The following is a 19,458-nucleotide window of genomic DNA, read 5'->3' on the forward strand; positions in this document are numbered from 1 at the left end:
TGTATCTGATTAAGCCATTTGTGCAAAACTAGCAAAACTTCTGTAAGGCTACGAGCGCTGCAGAAAAAAACAAAACTTTGATTCATTGAATGAACTGTTTGACATGACCAAGATGAAAGGCGAATGATTGTGCAAAGAGGATAAGAACCTCTACTAACTGAAAATTGAGAGCAAAGGTCAAGTTGGTTATTCGTCTGGCAAACCTGCTAGTGCCATCCACCCATCAATATCAATGGAAGCAACTGTGTCCACACTTACCGGCTTAGCGCTACCTGATTGTTCTGAAAGTAGCACGGACTTATCCAAAAACAGTACAGACAGTCCTTGGGAGGATGACAATGCAGCATCAATGAGCAAAAGGAACCATAACGCAACAGGCATTGCAAGACGTCTTATTACATGCTCAAAGCTGTCGTTCCACGGAGCAGCAGTGGTGTGCCGCCAGCTTTCTCGTGAGGGCATTTAAATTCCAACCCCATTTTAATCAGCAATCCACAAGGCTTTCTACACGAGAGCTGCTCAGGTGAAGAAACACTTGGTGAGCTCGCTTTATCTGGAGAAGTGGGGCATGCACTTTGGCGGCAAACACATTGAGGGCTTTGAATATTAGGCCGTTGCCTCAAGAATGAATCTAAAGAAGTTAAGTTGACTGCACTAAAATTGAAAAGATGGGAAAGCTCAAACAATCGCGTAAGGACTCCAAGATGTGTTAGAAGAACTCAACCTGTGGGGATTAGTTGTAATGATTGTTGCCGACAAAACAAATGTGAATACCGGCTAGAAGACAGGCGTTGTTGTTCGGGTGTAGCAAATGTCCGAAGAGAAAGGTTACCCCAAACCCAAGTTCATCAGTTTCCAGCACCATGTGCTAGACCGCGTTCTTTGCAGTGTCATGAACAATGAGCTCAATGGGTTGACTAAATCACCAAACATTGAGTATTTCTTTGTGCAGGATTTGATGAGCAATTACGATAAATTGAAAGCAGCCTTCAGCGACGGTAAAACTGAGATTAAGGAAACAGGAAAGATGACAAGAAGTTTCTCTACCACCTCACTCGTGTCTTCCGTCACTAAACTAAGAGGAATGAGATCCCTTTCGTGAAGTTCAAACAGATCCCAGACGTCAGCAATGCACGCTGGAACTCTCGTGCCATTCTAGCCCTTCTTGCGTTTATTCTGATGCCGGAATCTTGATCAGGTTGCGTAAAATCTGTTCATTCATTTCTTACTCATGGGCTGAACATTGGTTTAGCAGTCAATTGTTACGCGTTTGAAGATTTTGAAGAACTATTTGAAGCTCTGGATGACTACCCAAAAGCGCTCAATTGCTTGAAAACCTACTGAAAACAGATGAATCTCCAATCAATATTGTCTAAAGCATCCGCGATGCTCTGTGATTAGACTGTAAGGACTTCAAAACTTGGGGCACCTATAAAAAATAAAAAAATAAAAAAAAGTGCTGCGAGCGTGCCATCAAAGTTATGCAAGAACTGCACGACTCCGCCGCAACAAGGACAACCTTCCACTGAGATTTATACTCTCTAATGACATTATCGTGAATATTTGACTTCCTTGTTCATTTGATGATCCTATATAATGTTGTTTGCATGTGACTACTGCTTGTGTTCAATTATGTATCGGCTTACAGTGACTTCAAAGATTTGGCCAAAAAGCTAATAAATAAAATTCTTAAAATCATTTTATGCGTGAAGTTTTTTTATCAAATCGCCTTAAATGTAATATTTTATTTAATCTTAAATGAAAGCTCATCAAATTATAATACAGGGAAACAAGGTTGTATAAAAGTCATTATCCTAATATATATATATATATATATATATATATATATATATATATATATATATATATATATATATATATATATATATATATATATATATATATATATATATATCCCTAATATACATATAAACAAAAGTTGTACATGTATAATAAATGTACATATAAAAAAAAAAATTATATTCTTCAAATAATATCACTTACCACTGCTATGCATGATTCAACTGTTTATGAGAAGGTAATCTTGAGTAACATTTATGAAGAACAAATAATATTATGACATCTACTTATGTAGTTATTAAGTTTTAATATTTAAAGAACTGTGAAAAAGAAATGACTTTATTCCAATAATTACTATTTTTTGTAATTAAAACTCCAATTTGTCTGCTTATGGCAGCAGTTTAAGTGTCCGTAAGGATGTCTAAACCAAGTCATTACAAAAACATTTGTATGTATGACCATCGACAAAAAACATGGGCCGGAAGAAAAGCTGGGATCTCCTTCTGTTTATACAGTTACAATCCCAACACAATTATTATTGTATGATCAAGGTTATGCAATAGTTGTTGCAGGAGTCATATATTAGGACCTTTACACAACTGTTAGTTATTCTTTTAAAAAATAGTATTAATTTTCAAAAATATTAGGGAAGAAATTACGTGAAAGTAATGAGAGTTTTATGAAAACAACAGGTGCTATCAAGTTTATTCTTTTAAAATTTTTTTATGCTCACTTTTATACCTTTTTTATTTTTGTCGCAAAGATTTTTTTGTCATAAAAATTAAGTTTACGTACGTGCTCACATTAAATTTCGGGAAAATCAAACATGTTAGTCCTACTTGGTACATTGTTAAAAGGATAATATTTTTTATATATGTTAGTTCACGACAAGTTAACTAGCTTACATAAAAAGTTTATTTTTTTCTTTAAAAACATAAGATCGAGCGCAACCTCTGGGTCAAGCTTGAGGGGTGGGTGTGTTGTACCTCCCTAAGATAGTAAAACTTTAACTTATTGTTAGAAGGAAATTTTCAAATGGAGGAAAGCACAAAAACAAAAACAAAATAAAAACCTTTAAAAAACAGTATACATTAAAACAAAAGAACAAAAGGCATCAAACCATCATTTTTTGTTCTTATAACAATAAAACTGTTTTTAATTGAGCTTAGTTTTTGATGTCGAGATCAGGATCAGTAGGTTTTTAAAAGAATTTATAACTGACGCTAAGACCCTTCTAAGTAACTTTTGTAATTTTTTGGAACTCCACTCCTTTCTAGAGAATAAAATAAGGGCAAATTTGATTGCTGTATAAAGATACAACCTTATAAAGCAATCAAATTTTTTTTTGTGAAGGTTGAACCCTTCACAAAATGAGAAATTGTATTTTTTGTTTGTTTTGAGATTAGTAATAATGGGTAGCCACCTCAAAGCCCATTGGATAAGGACTGGTAGAACTGGTGTTTATACTTTTTTATAAGTTGGTATATTTGTCATCACTCAGTGAGATCTGACCGGTAAAGATAGAAACTATTGTGGTGGTGCCGGTAACTTTTAGAATTATATCTGAAAAATTATTATGTAAGTAGCTAAAACACCAAAGAGCGTTTAATTGGCTCTTTACTTACAGAGAAATCTTTTTCTAATATAACATACTAAAACAGAGTATTTTGAATAATTTTATTTTTTAAACATATAAAAATAACGGTGTTACAAAAAATATTATTCATGAAAAAATAAATTAAACAAAATACACGATTTAATTTTAAATTGATTTAAATACGAGTGGTGTTGCGTGGTATTATACTGCAATATAAAAAAGTTTTACAATTTGAAGATGCAACGATTCCTTTTATCAACAAACCAATTACAATTAATTTACCAATAGCCTCTTTAACTAATAATATTATTATGTAGTTACGTACAAATGAGGTTTTCTGAAAACCTTTTAATGTGTTCTTAAAAACCACATTAAACTCATTTAAAGACTTTATGGATAACCAATAATATAATGATGTCTTTAACAATTACATTATTATTACATCTTAAAACTTATTATATTGTGGTATAAACAAAAGCATACTTAAGTACCAAAATTAAGTATGTTTTTGCTTATCACATTAGAATGTTTAGAAAAAGATTGAAACAACCACTTTATTTGGCAAGGATGTAAACTTTTCAAAATCATAAATTTTGGACACAAAAAAACTAGCGCATGAGTTTTAAAACCTGTCAACTTAAATTTAGTGTAAGAAAATAAAATTAATAAAAACTACCAGCTAGTTACCCTCACATTTGGAGGTGGGATGGTAAATGTTTTAGGGTATTTTTGTATCCAGGCTCTTATCACCACAATTTTTATTTCTTTATCTACTTATAAATCGTTTCTATGCTACAGCTCGGGAAATAGGTATATTACACAGCGGCGTAGCAAACTATATTTTGTCATTAGACATACGTGGCCAAGGTGTCCAATTTCAGTTTCTCTAATAACTTTTCTAAAAAAAACAAAAAATAACTCTTTAAATATATCTTTGGGCTCCTAAACCTTGCGGCTCTTGGTTCAGTTGCTTGTGGGACCGTAAATTTTGCTTATACTGGCCTTGCGGTAGCTAGGCCACTGATACTACACGCAGATAAAGATGTTAGCGTGAAAAGTTCTAAATTTTTCATGCTCATATAAACCGTAGTTGTTTAAACCAAGAATTTTAGAGTCAAAGGATATTCTTGAGCAGGTGGACTTTTTTTGTATCATAGTGGCAAAAAATCTTTACAAAAATAAAGCGTCCTCTTAAAAAGTTTGAGGCTCCTTAAACTTCAGGGCATGGTGTTATAGCCCCCATAATTCAAGACAGGTTTAAACTTTCTCTCCTTAAATTTTAAATAATAATTGCATTTACGCAAAAAACTTGTAAAAAAGAACTAACAGTTATGCCAATTATTTTCTTTTCAAATAATCTACCCTTTCTTAGTCTCCCATGGGTATATGCGCTTTCTGCTGAATGCCTTATTTTAGCTTTGTCTAAATTCCAGACCTTTCGAATGGTTGGCCAGAGAGTGAATATTTTTGAGACGGTTTGATTCAGAGCATGGTTATTAAAGCTAAAACTATCATGGACCGGAACTAGAGAGGGTTTTAATTATGGGCGGAAACCATTTATTGATATTTTCAAACCGTAAAGTTTAAAAATGTTCCCTGAAAATTTCCTACTTCCCTGTAAAATAGAAGAAATACCTAAATGTTAGTTCCTTAAAGTTTTACTTTTTTGCATTACTTTTGTACAAGATCCTGTCAAAATTGTTGTAAAATATAAGTAAACTTATTTACTTACTAAAGTAAGTAAATATATAAATTACTTTTAATTTACTTTGCAAATTATATAAAATGTAAACTTATGTAATTTAAATTTTATTTCATATAATTTATTTTTAATAAAGATTTGTTGTTACTGTTGAAATAAAAATTCCGACTTAAATAATATTATTTTATTTGTTAATTCAATTTACATTTGGTAGCATATTACTTTTACGTAATTTACTTTCATATACAAGTTACTTTTTAATATAATTTTTTTAATTAGTTCTTTTATAGGTAAATGTAAATTACAGTTTGAGGAACTTTTATATTATGTAATGTAGTTTTCAAAAGTAATTAATTTTTAAATGTAAAAGTAAACAGCTTTTTCATGTGATTAATATTATTAACTTCACTCATTAGTACTACTCGATAACTCATTAGTAATTTTTTTCTTCTTCATAACTTTAAAGTTCAAACTTTGAAAGCTAATGACAAATGTTAAGTTCAAAAGATTCAACTTTTAAACATTAAGTTTAAATTGAAATATAAAAATAAATGAAAGTTATTATTTACATTAATTTGTATTTTAAATTTTTGTAATATATTAAATTTGTTCAACATAGAATACACTGCGTTTCAGTAAGTGCCTAAGTGAATTACATATTCTGCACTGTGTAGTCAAACGAGAAGTCTTTATCGTATATTTAGTACTATTTACTTTGGTTTCGGTAGATCACTACTTATTAAAAAAAAAACATTTTAAAAATAGTGGGGAAGGTTTGCATTCATACGGCTCTTGTTTTAAATGAAACCAATCAACCAGCCCTAGCAACAACCACCGAGTGGTCATCAATTTTTTAAATATAAAAACGCTAAAATTAGTAGAGTCGCGTATTTACAGTAAAAGCAACGAACGCGCATTGTTTAACATATTTTAATAGTCATCATTGTAAATCATTTTCCAATATTTTTTTTATTAAGGAACAAGCCTTAACAATACATGATAAAATGAATTTCTTTGGGGAAAAGGTTAGCGTATTATCATTTTCACTTTTTACCACACCCTTATTTCGTACAAATATTTATTATCTACCTACTGTTTATTTTATTTTTTTACTTCGGCTTTTTTTTTTAATTTTTTTAAAAAGCAAAAATCAGAATAGGATTATCGTAAAAACACCCAGTTCTAAAAATTTTGCATTTGCAAACAATCATTTTGCATTTATGTCGTAAAGAAAAACATTTTTTTTTCTTAAATTGTGAAGTTCAGAAGTTCCTTAGCATTTCTGAGGTACTCCTTAGGTTATTAAAAAAGAAAGAAAGGATTGCCTAACAAGAACATCTACCAAGATGGATTTAAATTGAGGTACATAAGATTTGTTGATTTGTTGAAACAACACCAATAATAATTTGTTTTCCAACAAAAATACTACATTGGTAATATAAAAGAGAGCAGTATATACACTGGAGAGTTTATTCTTATATAACGTCAGAAAGTAACTGTGAAAATAGCAAAACAAACAAAAGATAAATCTTATTTAACCCTGTTTAAGAATGGATGGGTTTTGACCTCAAGATTTAGTATAGATAAATGTTACGTGAGAGTTGAATGAAGCAAAAAAAAGAGAAAGAATTCAAAGTTTTTTGAAAACATAATACTAGGTATATAAATTGAAATTAATCAAATTCTAGGTTCTTATATATTATTAGAAAGAGCTTTAATTCTATATTTAAAAATTGAAAATGATCAAAATAAAACAATTCTACAAAAAATTATGATGTTTTGAGTACTGATTTGCGAAATGTTGATTTGTTGCAGAAACTGTGATCAAAATAAAGTTTTAAAAAGCTAAAGTCAATATAACTTGTCAATTCTCATCTAAATGTTCATAATTGTTCGGATAGATATAAGAGTAACCTATAAATTTATATTGGCTTCTAGCTATCAGGCATTTTTGTCAGGTTTGTGTTTTGGAGTTATAGAGTTGAGAGAGGGTTATAACCACTATTAAGTAGCCTCCTCATCTGTAGTGGCCTTCTTGGCCTTGAAGAGGTGAATAACAAAAAAAAAACAAAAAAGCAAAAATGAATATTTGCTTTTAAAGAAAATAAAAGCAAATAGCTAATAATTTGCTTTTAGTATACAGTTACTAATGTTTTTGTTAAGTTATGTTATAATATGTTAATTATATTAATATTATGTTTGGAAAAAGTAAAATAATGAGGAATAAAAAATGGAGACTTTTCTAAACATCTAAGCAATTTTAATAAAAAAACTTTAAAACAATTACATTTAGTAAGTGGCTAAACTAACATTACCTTATTTGTATATCTTTGCAAGATGTAAAAAAAATTAAAGAATACTTAATCAATAAACTAATTTCTTTCTTTTAAATTTCTAAAAATATAAGCTGTTTTAAGATGTTGAAAATAAAAAATATAAACTAACATGTTTTAAGATGTTGAAAAAAAACATAAGTTACATATGTTTAAAGATATTAATAAAAATATATGTAAATACAATTAGTGGCATTACTCTGCATATTATTTAGTGGAATGTGAAGAAAAATTTTGATGTTTATCATTCATGCATTATAATAGAGTTATAAAAATACCTTTAAATATCAAAATTCTCTATCTTTAACACTAAATAGTGCTGTTAAATTTTTTTGTTTAATGACTAACTTTTATTTGTTAATAGCAAAATATTAAATTTTGTTATAAATTTATTTAAACTGGCCCCTAATACATCTTTAATCTAGTATGTGTAATGTGTTATGTTTGGATGTTTGTCAAATGATGATAATTTATTTTAAAACTCCGGAATTTCTTCTTCATTTGAATTTGAATGATCATAAGTTCTGAATCTCATTTATGGTAATAAGAGTAAATAAATGTACAAAACACTACCTATACAAAAATCTAACCTCAATCATGGCATAGAATTTTACCACAATTATCGGTTCCATAAAAGACATATTTCTGCATACTTAATTATACTTAGTTCAGATAAAATGCTATTGAATCTGTTTATATTAAATGATAAATTATTTATATGGTATTTTCAGACTAAGCCTTCATTTATATTAATTTATAATATGGTTTAAAAATATATTAAAGCCTAAGAAAATAGTTACAAACATGAATATAAAATATTTAATTTTCAACAATATATGAAGAGCTTAATTTAAAACCACATATTTTAAGTTAATATAAACCATGCATTTGCTCTACGCTTATGAATAACTAAATCAGTAATTAAACTGTTCTTCCTTTCTAAATAATTTCAATCTTTATTTGGTTTCGAATTCTTTCACAAAATGAACATGCATCTGATTTAGGAGAACTAAACCCTAAATTAAAGTTGATTATAAAAATTTTTTGGAAAAATTCATGTCACTGGTAGATTAGGTTCCTTTTCTGCATTCAATTTCCATACTGTTTTAATACTTTTAAGCTCTGATAAAGTTTTAACCAAGATTTATATATATATATATATATATATATATATATATATATATATATATATATATATATATATATATATATATATATATATATATATATATATATATATATGTATACATATATATGTATACATATATATATGTATATATATAAATATATATATATATATATATATATATATATATATATATATATATATATATATATATATATATGATATATATATATATATATATATATATATATATATATATATATATATATATATATATATATATATATATATATATATATATATATAAACCGAATCATACAAATTTATCTTGTATATATATAAGATAAAGTTGTATGATTCTGTTTATATAAAACTTTTAATATTCATAATATAAAAATACACTACTTGCCTTTCAACTTGTTTTCTTTTCCTTGCGCAACCCTTAGTAAGCCAGCGGCTTGCTTTTTCTCCAACAGCTATAAAACCTTGAGTAATTTCAGTCATTTCTTATCTATGTGAATATTAAATAAACTTGAAGTGCCAACAAAAACTGCGCTAATTTTAAAATAAAAACTCCTTTTATTGGTTGCTAAAAAATCATTTGATTCGCTGCGGACTTAATACGTTTTGAAACTGTAACCCTGTTTGACTTAGCGTGTTTTGAAAATGTTGTGATATTTTATCTAAATATTTTTAGGACCTAGAGTCTTTTATTAGATCTAATATTTAAATAGATTATAGATTTCAGTATCTAGAATGTAGAAATATAATTAACTCAATTTTTTTATTTTTGTGACTTAGCGCGTTCTGCAGATGGGCTCCTCATACATTGTTTTGAATGCATTTTATATAAGTTTTTTTTATCAATAAAAACGAATTTAGGAGAATTTAAATTTTAATAACTTTAAAAAAATGAGTATATATATAAATATATATCTTTATTAGGGTGGTCCTTAAACAACTTTTTTTTAAAATGGTTACTCCCATCCTCTAAATGTGTTTATTATAAAAAAATAATACTAGAATCAAAAAATTTTTGAAAAGAAAATAATTTTAGGGGTAGCATGATTATTGATGATTTTTGGCAAACATCAGATGTTTCCCAATAATTATCAAAAAAATAGTTCTTCAAAAGTATATCATGTTGGGTATCAAAAGAAGCAAATTTTTTTTTTTAGAATTCACTGCGTAGAAAATGACATTTTTAAACTAAAAGCTAAAAATAAGCATTTTCACAAAAAAATTTTATTATAATTTTTTATTTCTCCCAATGTTTTTTTATAAAATGATGGTTATTTTTAAAAATTTTATATTATTTCACTTCTTTTGAGACCCAACATAATATACTTTTAGAGAACTTTTGTTTTGATAATTATAGAGACCTGTCTGATGTTTAAAGGTCTTGAGCTACCCCTAAAAATTTCTTTTTTTTCAAAAATTTTTTAATTCTAGGAATATTTTATTATATATAACACATTTAGAGGGTGGGAGCAAACGTTTAAAAAAAAGTTGTTTTAAGGACCACCCTAATCCTAGTCAAAAGTCTCACCCTAATCATTGTCAAAAGAAACTTATGGTAAAAAAAAGAAAGTCTTTTTTAACAATATTTAAATGACATCAACAATTAAGTGACATTTTAATGTTATTTAAAAGTTAAAAGAATTAAAATAATGCGGAAGTGCATTAAGTTTTCTAGTTTAAAAAAAAACAAACAATAATGACTAGAAAATTTTTTTTTAATTTTGTTTTTTTATTGTTTTATAATATTTTTAAAATTTGCGAGGAGTGTTACATTGACTGACAAATAGATAAAACATGTGAGGAGTGTTGCTTTTTTATTGTAAAACATGAGTGTAGTGTTGCTTCATCGACTATGTTATAGTCTACTGCTACAAGGGAGTGCTGCTACATTGATTATGTTATAGCCTACTGCTACAAGGAAGTACTCCTACATTGAGTGAGGGTTTGGTTTGGGCAAGCAATCTATCATTTTTGAAGAACTTTATTCAAGTTTTCAAACCTTTTCCGGTCTGGTTTATTAGCATTCTCCTTAAAATTACAGTTAATGGAAAAAACTTTTCTGTATATATATATATGTATATATATATATGTATATATATATATATATATATATATATATATATATATATATATATATATATATATATATATATATATATATATATATATATATATATATATATATATAACCCCTAACTGGTTGTCAAAAAGTTTTTCCCTATTTTGTTGACAAAAACTAAAAATTAAAATGCAAGACCGGAATTTTTTTTTTATTACTTGATACACTGCCTGCCCCAACCAAACCCTCAGTCGATGTAGCAGCACTCCATTGTGAGTCAGACTATTTGTCAGTCGATATAGCAGCACTCTGTTGCAAGTCAGGCTATTTGTCAGTCAATGTAGCAGCACTTCGTTGCGAGTCAAGCTATAAGATAGTCAATGTTGCAACACTGTGCATGATTTACAGTAAAGAAAATAAAAATAAAAACATTGTTTATATTATTAAAAACATTCAGAAAGATTTAAAAACATTCAAAATGTTTTTAAAAACATTCTGGTCAATTAAATTTGCGTTTTTGCGGTTTTTTTAAAAAACAATGAATTTGTAATTAAATTAATGGTTTTTACTTTCTGACAGCATGGAGATGTTGGACGAAAGTCAAAAGTAATTAAAACTGACGTATTTGTTGGCATAATAATCATTTTTTTCCTTCCGTACTCCCAAATGCAACAATCTATATATATATATATATATATATATATATATATATATATATATATATATATATATATATATATATATATATATATATATATATATATATATATATATATATATATAGAACCCTTAGATGTTGTCCGAAAGTTTTTTCCATATTTTGTTGACAAAAAGTAAAAATTAAAATGCAAGACCGGAATTTTTTTTTTTTAATAATGATAGACTGCCTGCCCCAACCAAACCCTAGTCGATAAATCAGCACTCCCTTGCGAGTCAGGCTATTTGTCAGTCGATGTAGCAGCACTCCCTTGCGAGTCAGGCTATTTGTCAGTCGATGTAGCAGCACTCCCTTGCGAGTCAGGCTATAGATAGTCGATGTAGCAACACTCCGCGCATGATTTACAGTTAAAAAAAACAAAAATAAAAACATTTTATTAAAAAAAATAAAATTAAAACATTGTTTATATTGTTAAAAACATTCAGAATATACATATATATATATATATATATATATATATATATATATATATATATATAATATATATATATATATATATATATATAATACATATATACGCTAAACAAAAGTATCTCTGATTTACTCAAGCAAGAATAATCTAAGAGATATGTATCTTTTAAAGTAATTACTAGGAACACATATTTTTATGTAAAAATACGTTAAAAGAAATATTTTGTCTTATTAAAATAATACTGTATTGAAAGCTTACATACCAAAGAAATAAATTAGAAAGTTTTATGGTTTCTTTATAGCATCTTTTCTTAAAATAAAAAAAGTTAATTGCTTAGTAGAATTTATTTAGTATTTATTTGTTTTATTAACTTATTGTTTAGAATTTATTAGATTTAAAAATGTTTATTGAGTTAATCTAGTTTATTAAGCTCAATTTTATTTTATTTTAAAGAAAATAACAAAATACACAAGCTTTGAAGATTCTAAAGTTGCAGATTAAACCAATGTTTTTGAATATTTTAAAATATAATCACATTTTTTATATTAATTACAACAAATTATATCTAAAATAAAACGACACTGAAATTTATTGTTTTATTTTAGATCTAACGGGAAATAAAGGTTTTTCAGCAAAAAATCCTAATACCCTGTGGTGAAAAGATATCAAGATTGTTAGAAAATAGTGTGTTAACAAGAAAATAGTGTGTTAACAAGAAAGTAGTGTGTTAACAAGAAAATAGTGTGTTAACAAGAAAGTAGTGTGTTAACAAGAAAGTAGTGTGTTAATGAAGAAATAATGTGTAGAACAAGAAAATAGTGTTTTAACAAGAAAATAGTGCGTTAACAAGAAAATAGTTAAAAAGTGTTAAAGAGATTAATAGTTAAAACTATTAAACATCTTACCTCTGTATTGATCCGATCAGCAATATGTAAAACCTCTGTGTTGATCCGATGAAAGTCAGTCTCTGTTATCAGATGAAAGGAAAATCTTCATGCAGGGTGGGGTACTTCAAGTACTTTATTCCAAAAACAGTTCTAGCTATTATAAAAGCAAAAGCGAGACCCAAATATTGATATGAAAAATGTTTGTAATAATTTGTATATATTAAAACTTATTATCAGTTTGTTAAATACTTTTTATTCGTCTATAAAATTTCTTTTATAAAAATAAATTTTTGGAGTACTTAAATCACAAGAAAGAAAATCGTTGACTTCAAAACTTGTGTATGAAAAAAATTGGTGGTAGCCATAATAAACTGTCACATGACTGTATATAAAGAAAGATTACAAACTTAATGTTACTTAAGATTACAAACTAATTGTTATAATTAAGATTACAAACTAAATGTTACATACTTTTTTGTGATGCTGTCAGATTACTATTATCAGACTGACAAAAATTTTTGTATAAATAAAAATGGTACCTTCTTTTTTTTTCTTTTTTTTTTTTTTTGTTGTGACTATTTGTTGTTAGACTGAAGATTTTCTTTACAGGTGATGAAAATAATTTTAAATAAAAGAGTATATTTGTGACACTTTATGAATCCCTGTAATAAATGCTCTTAAAACAGCCTCTTAGCCAATGAAGTATTTCTTTTTTCATTAGGGTTCATCATGTATGAATAGAAAGTTGTCTATTACACATATTAAAGTTAAAATATTACTAAAATATTTTTTTTTTATATTTTAAAAGTTGTCTACTAATCATAACTAGTCTTTAGTTGCAATCATTTACTTTTTTAATTTCTAATTGCAATTGATTATTTTAATTATTTGATTAAGATTTTACTTAATTACAGAAAAAATGTCCTTATTTTACCTGGGGATGTGCTGATGAATTTACATATCGACTTCAAAGAAGCTTGTATTGTGGTAAAGAAAATGACTTTTGTGATTCTTCATCTTTGCCATTGACTGGTTTGTGTATTTTTTAAATAAAAATAACATATTTTTAATTACAATATATATATAATATAAACCAATTTTTATTTCAACTTTGAACAATATTGAATGACATAAAAAGCATGATTTATTTCTATGCTTTTAATCCGCAACAGAAAAACTGTGAAACAAAGAAATTAAGTAATCTAGTATGGTAGATTGGAGGTAAGAAATGTTATTAAGAAAACCTGTTGTTTTACAAATAGAAAAGAATTTGCCAAGTTTATTTCTGAAAATGTTTATGTTAACACTTGCTCATTTTTATTTGCACTCCAGTCAACTGCCACACAGAAAAAATTATGCAAATTTACAACTCGGTGACTACAGTGACCTGAAATCACCAAAGTTCTTGACTTGATTGATAATCTTAAATTTATTTGTTGATGATTTTATTTTTAGCTATGATGATGATGGTCTAATTCCAACCAATAAGAATAAATTATGTGTTTTTAGCTGATGTTCTATTTCATCCACAAATATTGTGATTGATGATAGCAATCACCATATTTGTGGATGAAATGTGATGTTGTTAATCAGAGGCATTAAGCTCATTCAATCTTAAAAAGTTATAAAGAAATTCTTAAAAATAATAATCTGTATTAATGAGTTCATCTTAAAGAAATATAATTATGTTTTTATTTTATTTCAACTTTTTTGTTGACTTTTTCTGTAAACTAAAGTTCATAAAATTTTAATTTGATTAATTAGATGTTGCAGTATCAATGGTTTTAGATATTTCAACATGTCCTCGAAGAAAATTAACTCACAGATATGCTAGTTCTCTGACACGGTCAATTCCTATAAGAATATTCTTACTAAATGTTATTTTTAGAGGGTTTTTTTTTTAATTAGTTTTATTTTACTTATCAAGTTTTATTTTTACTTTTATTTTATATTTAAATGATTTTAAATAAGCCAATTTATATATTTCAATATTGTTTACTGATACACGATTAAAAACTAAAATTAAAAAAGCTAGCTTTGTAACAGAAAAGTGTAGCATCTATGTAACTCGCCTTTTATAGTTAAAAATAAAAAATAAGTTATGTTATTAGCGTATTTTAAAGTACCATATGGTAATCAAGTTTAATTTTAAAATTATGTTTAATTTTAAAACAATCTAATTATAATAAGTAATTAATAAAATATAATTAGTTGATCTTAGCAGTATAAAAAGTTGATCTTAGCAGTTTTGTGCCAGTCCTGCAGGGCTCTCATCCACAGAAAGACCTCGAGGTATTAGGAGTCCAAGCCATCCAAGGTCAACATATCATGATTTTTTCTATTTAAATGAAGCTAAGAAATACAAGTGTTATTTTTTTAATCTTACAATATTTCAAATAGTTTATTATTTTATCATTAGTTTTTTATTTATATCTAAGTGAAACTACTATATATATATATATATATATATATATATATATATATATATATATATATATATATATATATATATATATATATATATATATATATATATATATATATATTAAATTCATAAATCATAAAAATAAAATAAAATTTAATGTCTTTACATCAAGTAATGAAATTTTAAAAACAAATATAATTATCAATTTTCAGAATTTAATTTTTTTAATTCTTTTATGCAGTCTATTATAAATAATTGATAACTGCAAAAATTTTAACTAAAAATACACATCAGTTCTTGAGATATTATTATTTGAATTAATGCTGTTTCTGATCATTTTCAAATGATTAATGACAGTGATAATCTGGTATAAAAATGAAGTTACTTTTAAATATATATTGATAGCTTGGAGCCCTAATAAATTTTTGCTAAAAGAATTTAAAAATAGCACTCAGGAGAATTGAAAGCCTCAAGAGATGCCTTGTTTATTTAATTTTATTCATAATGTTGATTTAATTTTATTCATAATGTTGATTTAAAATATTGATTTTTAAGAGACTGTTACCGAAAATCTCTGGGGAAAATTTTTGCTTTTACCTATGTTTATATCTTTATCTTATTACAAAAACTTATGATTCTCTTTAATACTTGATCAAATTATTTACTAATAAAATTAATTTTTTTCAGAATTTTTAAAAAATAAATTTAATAACAAAGACATAAAAACAATTTTTAAAACTTTTTAATGAAATGTTAGTTTAGTGTTATTTAGTGCTAGTCACTAAAGGACATAAAATCATAGAACTGGTTGAGGACATATAAAATAATAGAACTGGAAATAAAAATATGCAAAAGGCATAGGATGTCTTGCATATTTTTTCTCCACCCCTACTAACCACCTTTTTATTTTAAATAAAAATGAATTAATAATAAAAAATTATTTTTTAATGCAGTTTAAAAACATGATTTTAAGTTTTTAAAATGTCTTTTTTGAATTTAGTAACTAATTTTATTGCAAATTATTTATTTCAAATCATTAATAAACAAATTGTTTTGTTAGTTTTTTTAAACTTTCCCTCTCCTCTCCTCCTCCTCTTTTCCTACCTTTTTTTCTAAAAAGGTTTTTTCAACTTTGCCCTCTCTCCTCTAGAAAGGATTTTGTTCCTCTACTTTTAGAAAGATTTTTGCCTCTCTCCACTAGAATGGTTTGTGTTCCTCTACTCTAGAAAGGTTTCCCCCTCTACTATCGAAGGGTTTGACAACACCAAGTTTTGATATATAGTAAAGCAAACAAAGGTTTGTATTTTAGAAAAAACAATTCTGTTTTTAATCATATAACATATTCAAATTAACAATAAAAAAAATAACATAATAAGAAAATAAAATAAAAGTGTTTTAACATAATATTGGTAATTACATTTGAACTAAATACTGATATATATTAAAAGTAAGCAAAAGTGTTGATTTTTTTTTAAATCCAGTACTATATTTTTTCTGTTATCTTAAAGAATGGTGTTGAGAATTTTAGTGTTTTGTGTAATTTCTGGTAAATAAATAATAATAAAACAATAATCTTGTAATAAATATTTTTGTGTAATTTCTTTGGTAAATAAATGATAAATGTATTGAATATGGAGAAATTTATGAAATTGGAAAAATTCTCAACAATAGTTTCCATATATCTTGATTTTCTGAAAAACAAGGTTTTATTCAACTCAAGGATCCTTCTTGTGGGCAGCAAGAAAAAAATATGGCAAGCAAATTTAAAAGAAACATATAGCTCAATAAAAAATTTTTTTTATCATTGTAAACGATTCTACGAAAAAAAATTTGAGGAAAAAATAACAAAGTGTTGTGATCCTTTTGAAATATGGGGGGTTTAAAAAAAGTGATGTAAAAGATAATATAGCATTCGTTAAAGTTAAAATAGAATAAAAAGCAAAATATTTTATGGAAAACTATAATTCTTAAAATTTCAGTTAGCTACAAAAACTTGCTTAAATTTTTGTTTTTGTCAATGCAAGCCTTTCCAGGAGATACATGTATAATACTTCTGGAAAAATTTTTGCCCAACTAAATCAACCAAGCGCAGCTTTATTTCAACTAAAAATATTCCGCAACTATGTTTGCAGATTTCTTTTGTAATGTAGTGTGCAAGTTAAAAAATTCAACCTACAAGTTTCATAACCTTGTTTGGAAAAAGACAAAACTCCATAGTATCAGAACAGTAAACAAGTTTAATTTTACGTATGTCCCTGAATATTCGTTGAAAAACAAATAAAGTCATTGATCAATAAAAAAGCAGCAGGTCCCGATGAGTTACACCCATGGCTTCTAAGCGACTATGCTGAAAAGATTTCAAAACAGGTTACATATATTATTAACTTGTCGATAAGCTCTTCAACAATGCCTCCTATATGGAAATCTGCTGAAATTGCTCCTATATACAAATCTGACTCAATAAATGACCCTGAAAATTATAGACCTATTTCTATATTACCAGCATTGTCAAAAGTTTTAAAAAGAGCCATTCATTCTAAATTAATATCTTATCTGAAATACAACCTTTTACTTAATGATAAACAATTTGGATATTGTAAAAATGGGTCAACCTAACTTACATCAACTCTACTTACCGACAATATTAGAAAAGAAACAGACAAGGTTTATCTTACTGGAGCTATCTTTATTGAGTTAAGCAAAGCATTTGACACTATTTCCCATAGTGTACTATTGATTAAGCTGTCAACCTACAGTGTATCAAAATCAGAGTGGTTCGAAGACTATCTTTTCAATTGAGAACAGGTTGTCAAAATTAATAGAAATGATAGATTTCATAATTTCAAATCAAATTCAGGCATTCCTGAAGGATCCATATTTCTATTTGGCCCATTGATATTTATTATTTATTTTAATGACTTTTGCGATTGTTTAACTAATAGTAATGTTATTATGTACGCTGATGACACTATTGTGTATTTTTTCTGGAAAAGATATCAATGTGATTGAAAAGGTGCTTAAAGATGAATTAATTAATATTGATAACTATTTCTGAAAAATGAATTAATAATTAATATGAAAAAAAGAAAAACTGAATGCATGCTTTTCGGTACATCTAAGTGACTCTGACTAGGACCATTGAATTATCATACCATGACAAAATCATTAGTTTTACAAAAATCTACTCTTATTTTGGATGCATACTAAACCAATCACTAACTTTAAATGACTTCTTTTGCACTCGATTAAAAAAATTCAAGTTATAGATTAAAGTTGTTTTCAAAATTAATACCATATTTAATAAGAGGTGCAAGCTTAAGAATTTACCAAATGATGGTTTTGCGCCTATTAACACTAAACAGTTTGATCAACTTAGTCACGACCAAAACACAAGTATCTTTTTTAAAATTAGTTGATACAAGGGCAAATAACATTATTAATAAAGGAAAAGTTTGCGCAAAACCTTAACCATCTATTGTAAACATTATAACAGCTAGGTCTTGCTTAATAACTAGGCAGTGTATTGTTAAATCGGTTTTTCTAATTTTAATAACTACTTTATTGTAAATATTCATAATGTTAACACAAGAAACCAAAGTTGCTTGATAAAGCTCCCAAAAGTCAAATTAATATTTGGAAGAATAGGACTTTATTTTATGGGTGCAAAAATATACGACTTTCCAATTTCAGTTTGATCAATTGACAATTACAGCTTGTTCAAAAAGCTCATTAAAACTCATTATAAAACACAAAGTTTTATTAATTTTTTAATACTTTATTTTTATAATGCTTGTTTTTAATATTTAGTATTTTAATATTTCGTATTTTAATATTTCGTTTTTATATTTTTTAATGATTTTTTTTTCTTCAATATTTTCCTTTTTTTATTGCTCTTATTGTTAATTGTTTGTTAATTTTACCAGGACGTTTATGGAAAGCAGTATTTAATATTGCTAAGTCTATTATAATTGGTCACGGCCATTTGCAAGTTTTATTATGTTGCAGTATTTATTATTAAGCATTGCAGAAATAAACTAAGTTTCAAACACAAAGAAAGCAAAACTTACAAAATAGGAAATTAAAATAAAGTTAAATTAAAAAAAAATAATAGTTTAAATAATTATGTTTTTATTTTAATTACTTTAGGGTGGTATTATTTTCAGCAATGAAATTAGAGCAAAGTTGATAACAACACTATTTGCAAAGCAAAATAAAAAACAGTTTCAAGTCGACATTAAAAAGAATGATTTTCCTATATTTTATTCGTTTTTAATGAAGAAAAAGAAGTATCTTTTTTTGTAAAATATATTTGTATAATTTTAATATAACAAGTATATATTGTCCATATATGAAAACATTAATGTTACATATTTTTATT

General features: G+C 26.4%; 1 protein-coding gene across 1 annotated transcript in view; it reads left to right on the forward strand.

Annotated features, from left to right (window-relative positions):
• Positions 1 to 5,978: 5,978 nt before the first annotated feature.
• LOC136081791 (protein CNPPD1-like) overlaps positions 5,979 to 19,458 on the forward strand; it is a 37,540-nt gene continuing 24,060 nt past the window's right edge. Inside the window, exons 1-3 of the mRNA XM_065799917.1 lie at positions 5,979 to 6,124; positions 13,570 to 13,687; positions 14,420 to 14,501. Of these exons, the coding sequence (XP_065655989.1) occupies positions 6,104 to 6,124; positions 13,570 to 13,687; positions 14,420 to 14,501 (221 nt within the window). The 5' untranslated portion in view covers positions 5,979 to 6,103. The remainder of the gene's footprint in view (positions 6,125 to 13,569; positions 13,688 to 14,419; positions 14,502 to 19,458) is intronic.

This window comes from Hydra vulgaris, chromosome 06 (assembly GCF_038396675.1).
Source record: "Hydra vulgaris chromosome 06, alternate assembly HydraT2T_AEP".
NCBI lineage: Eukaryota > Metazoa > Cnidaria > Hydrozoa > Anthoathecata > Hydridae > Hydra > Hydra vulgaris.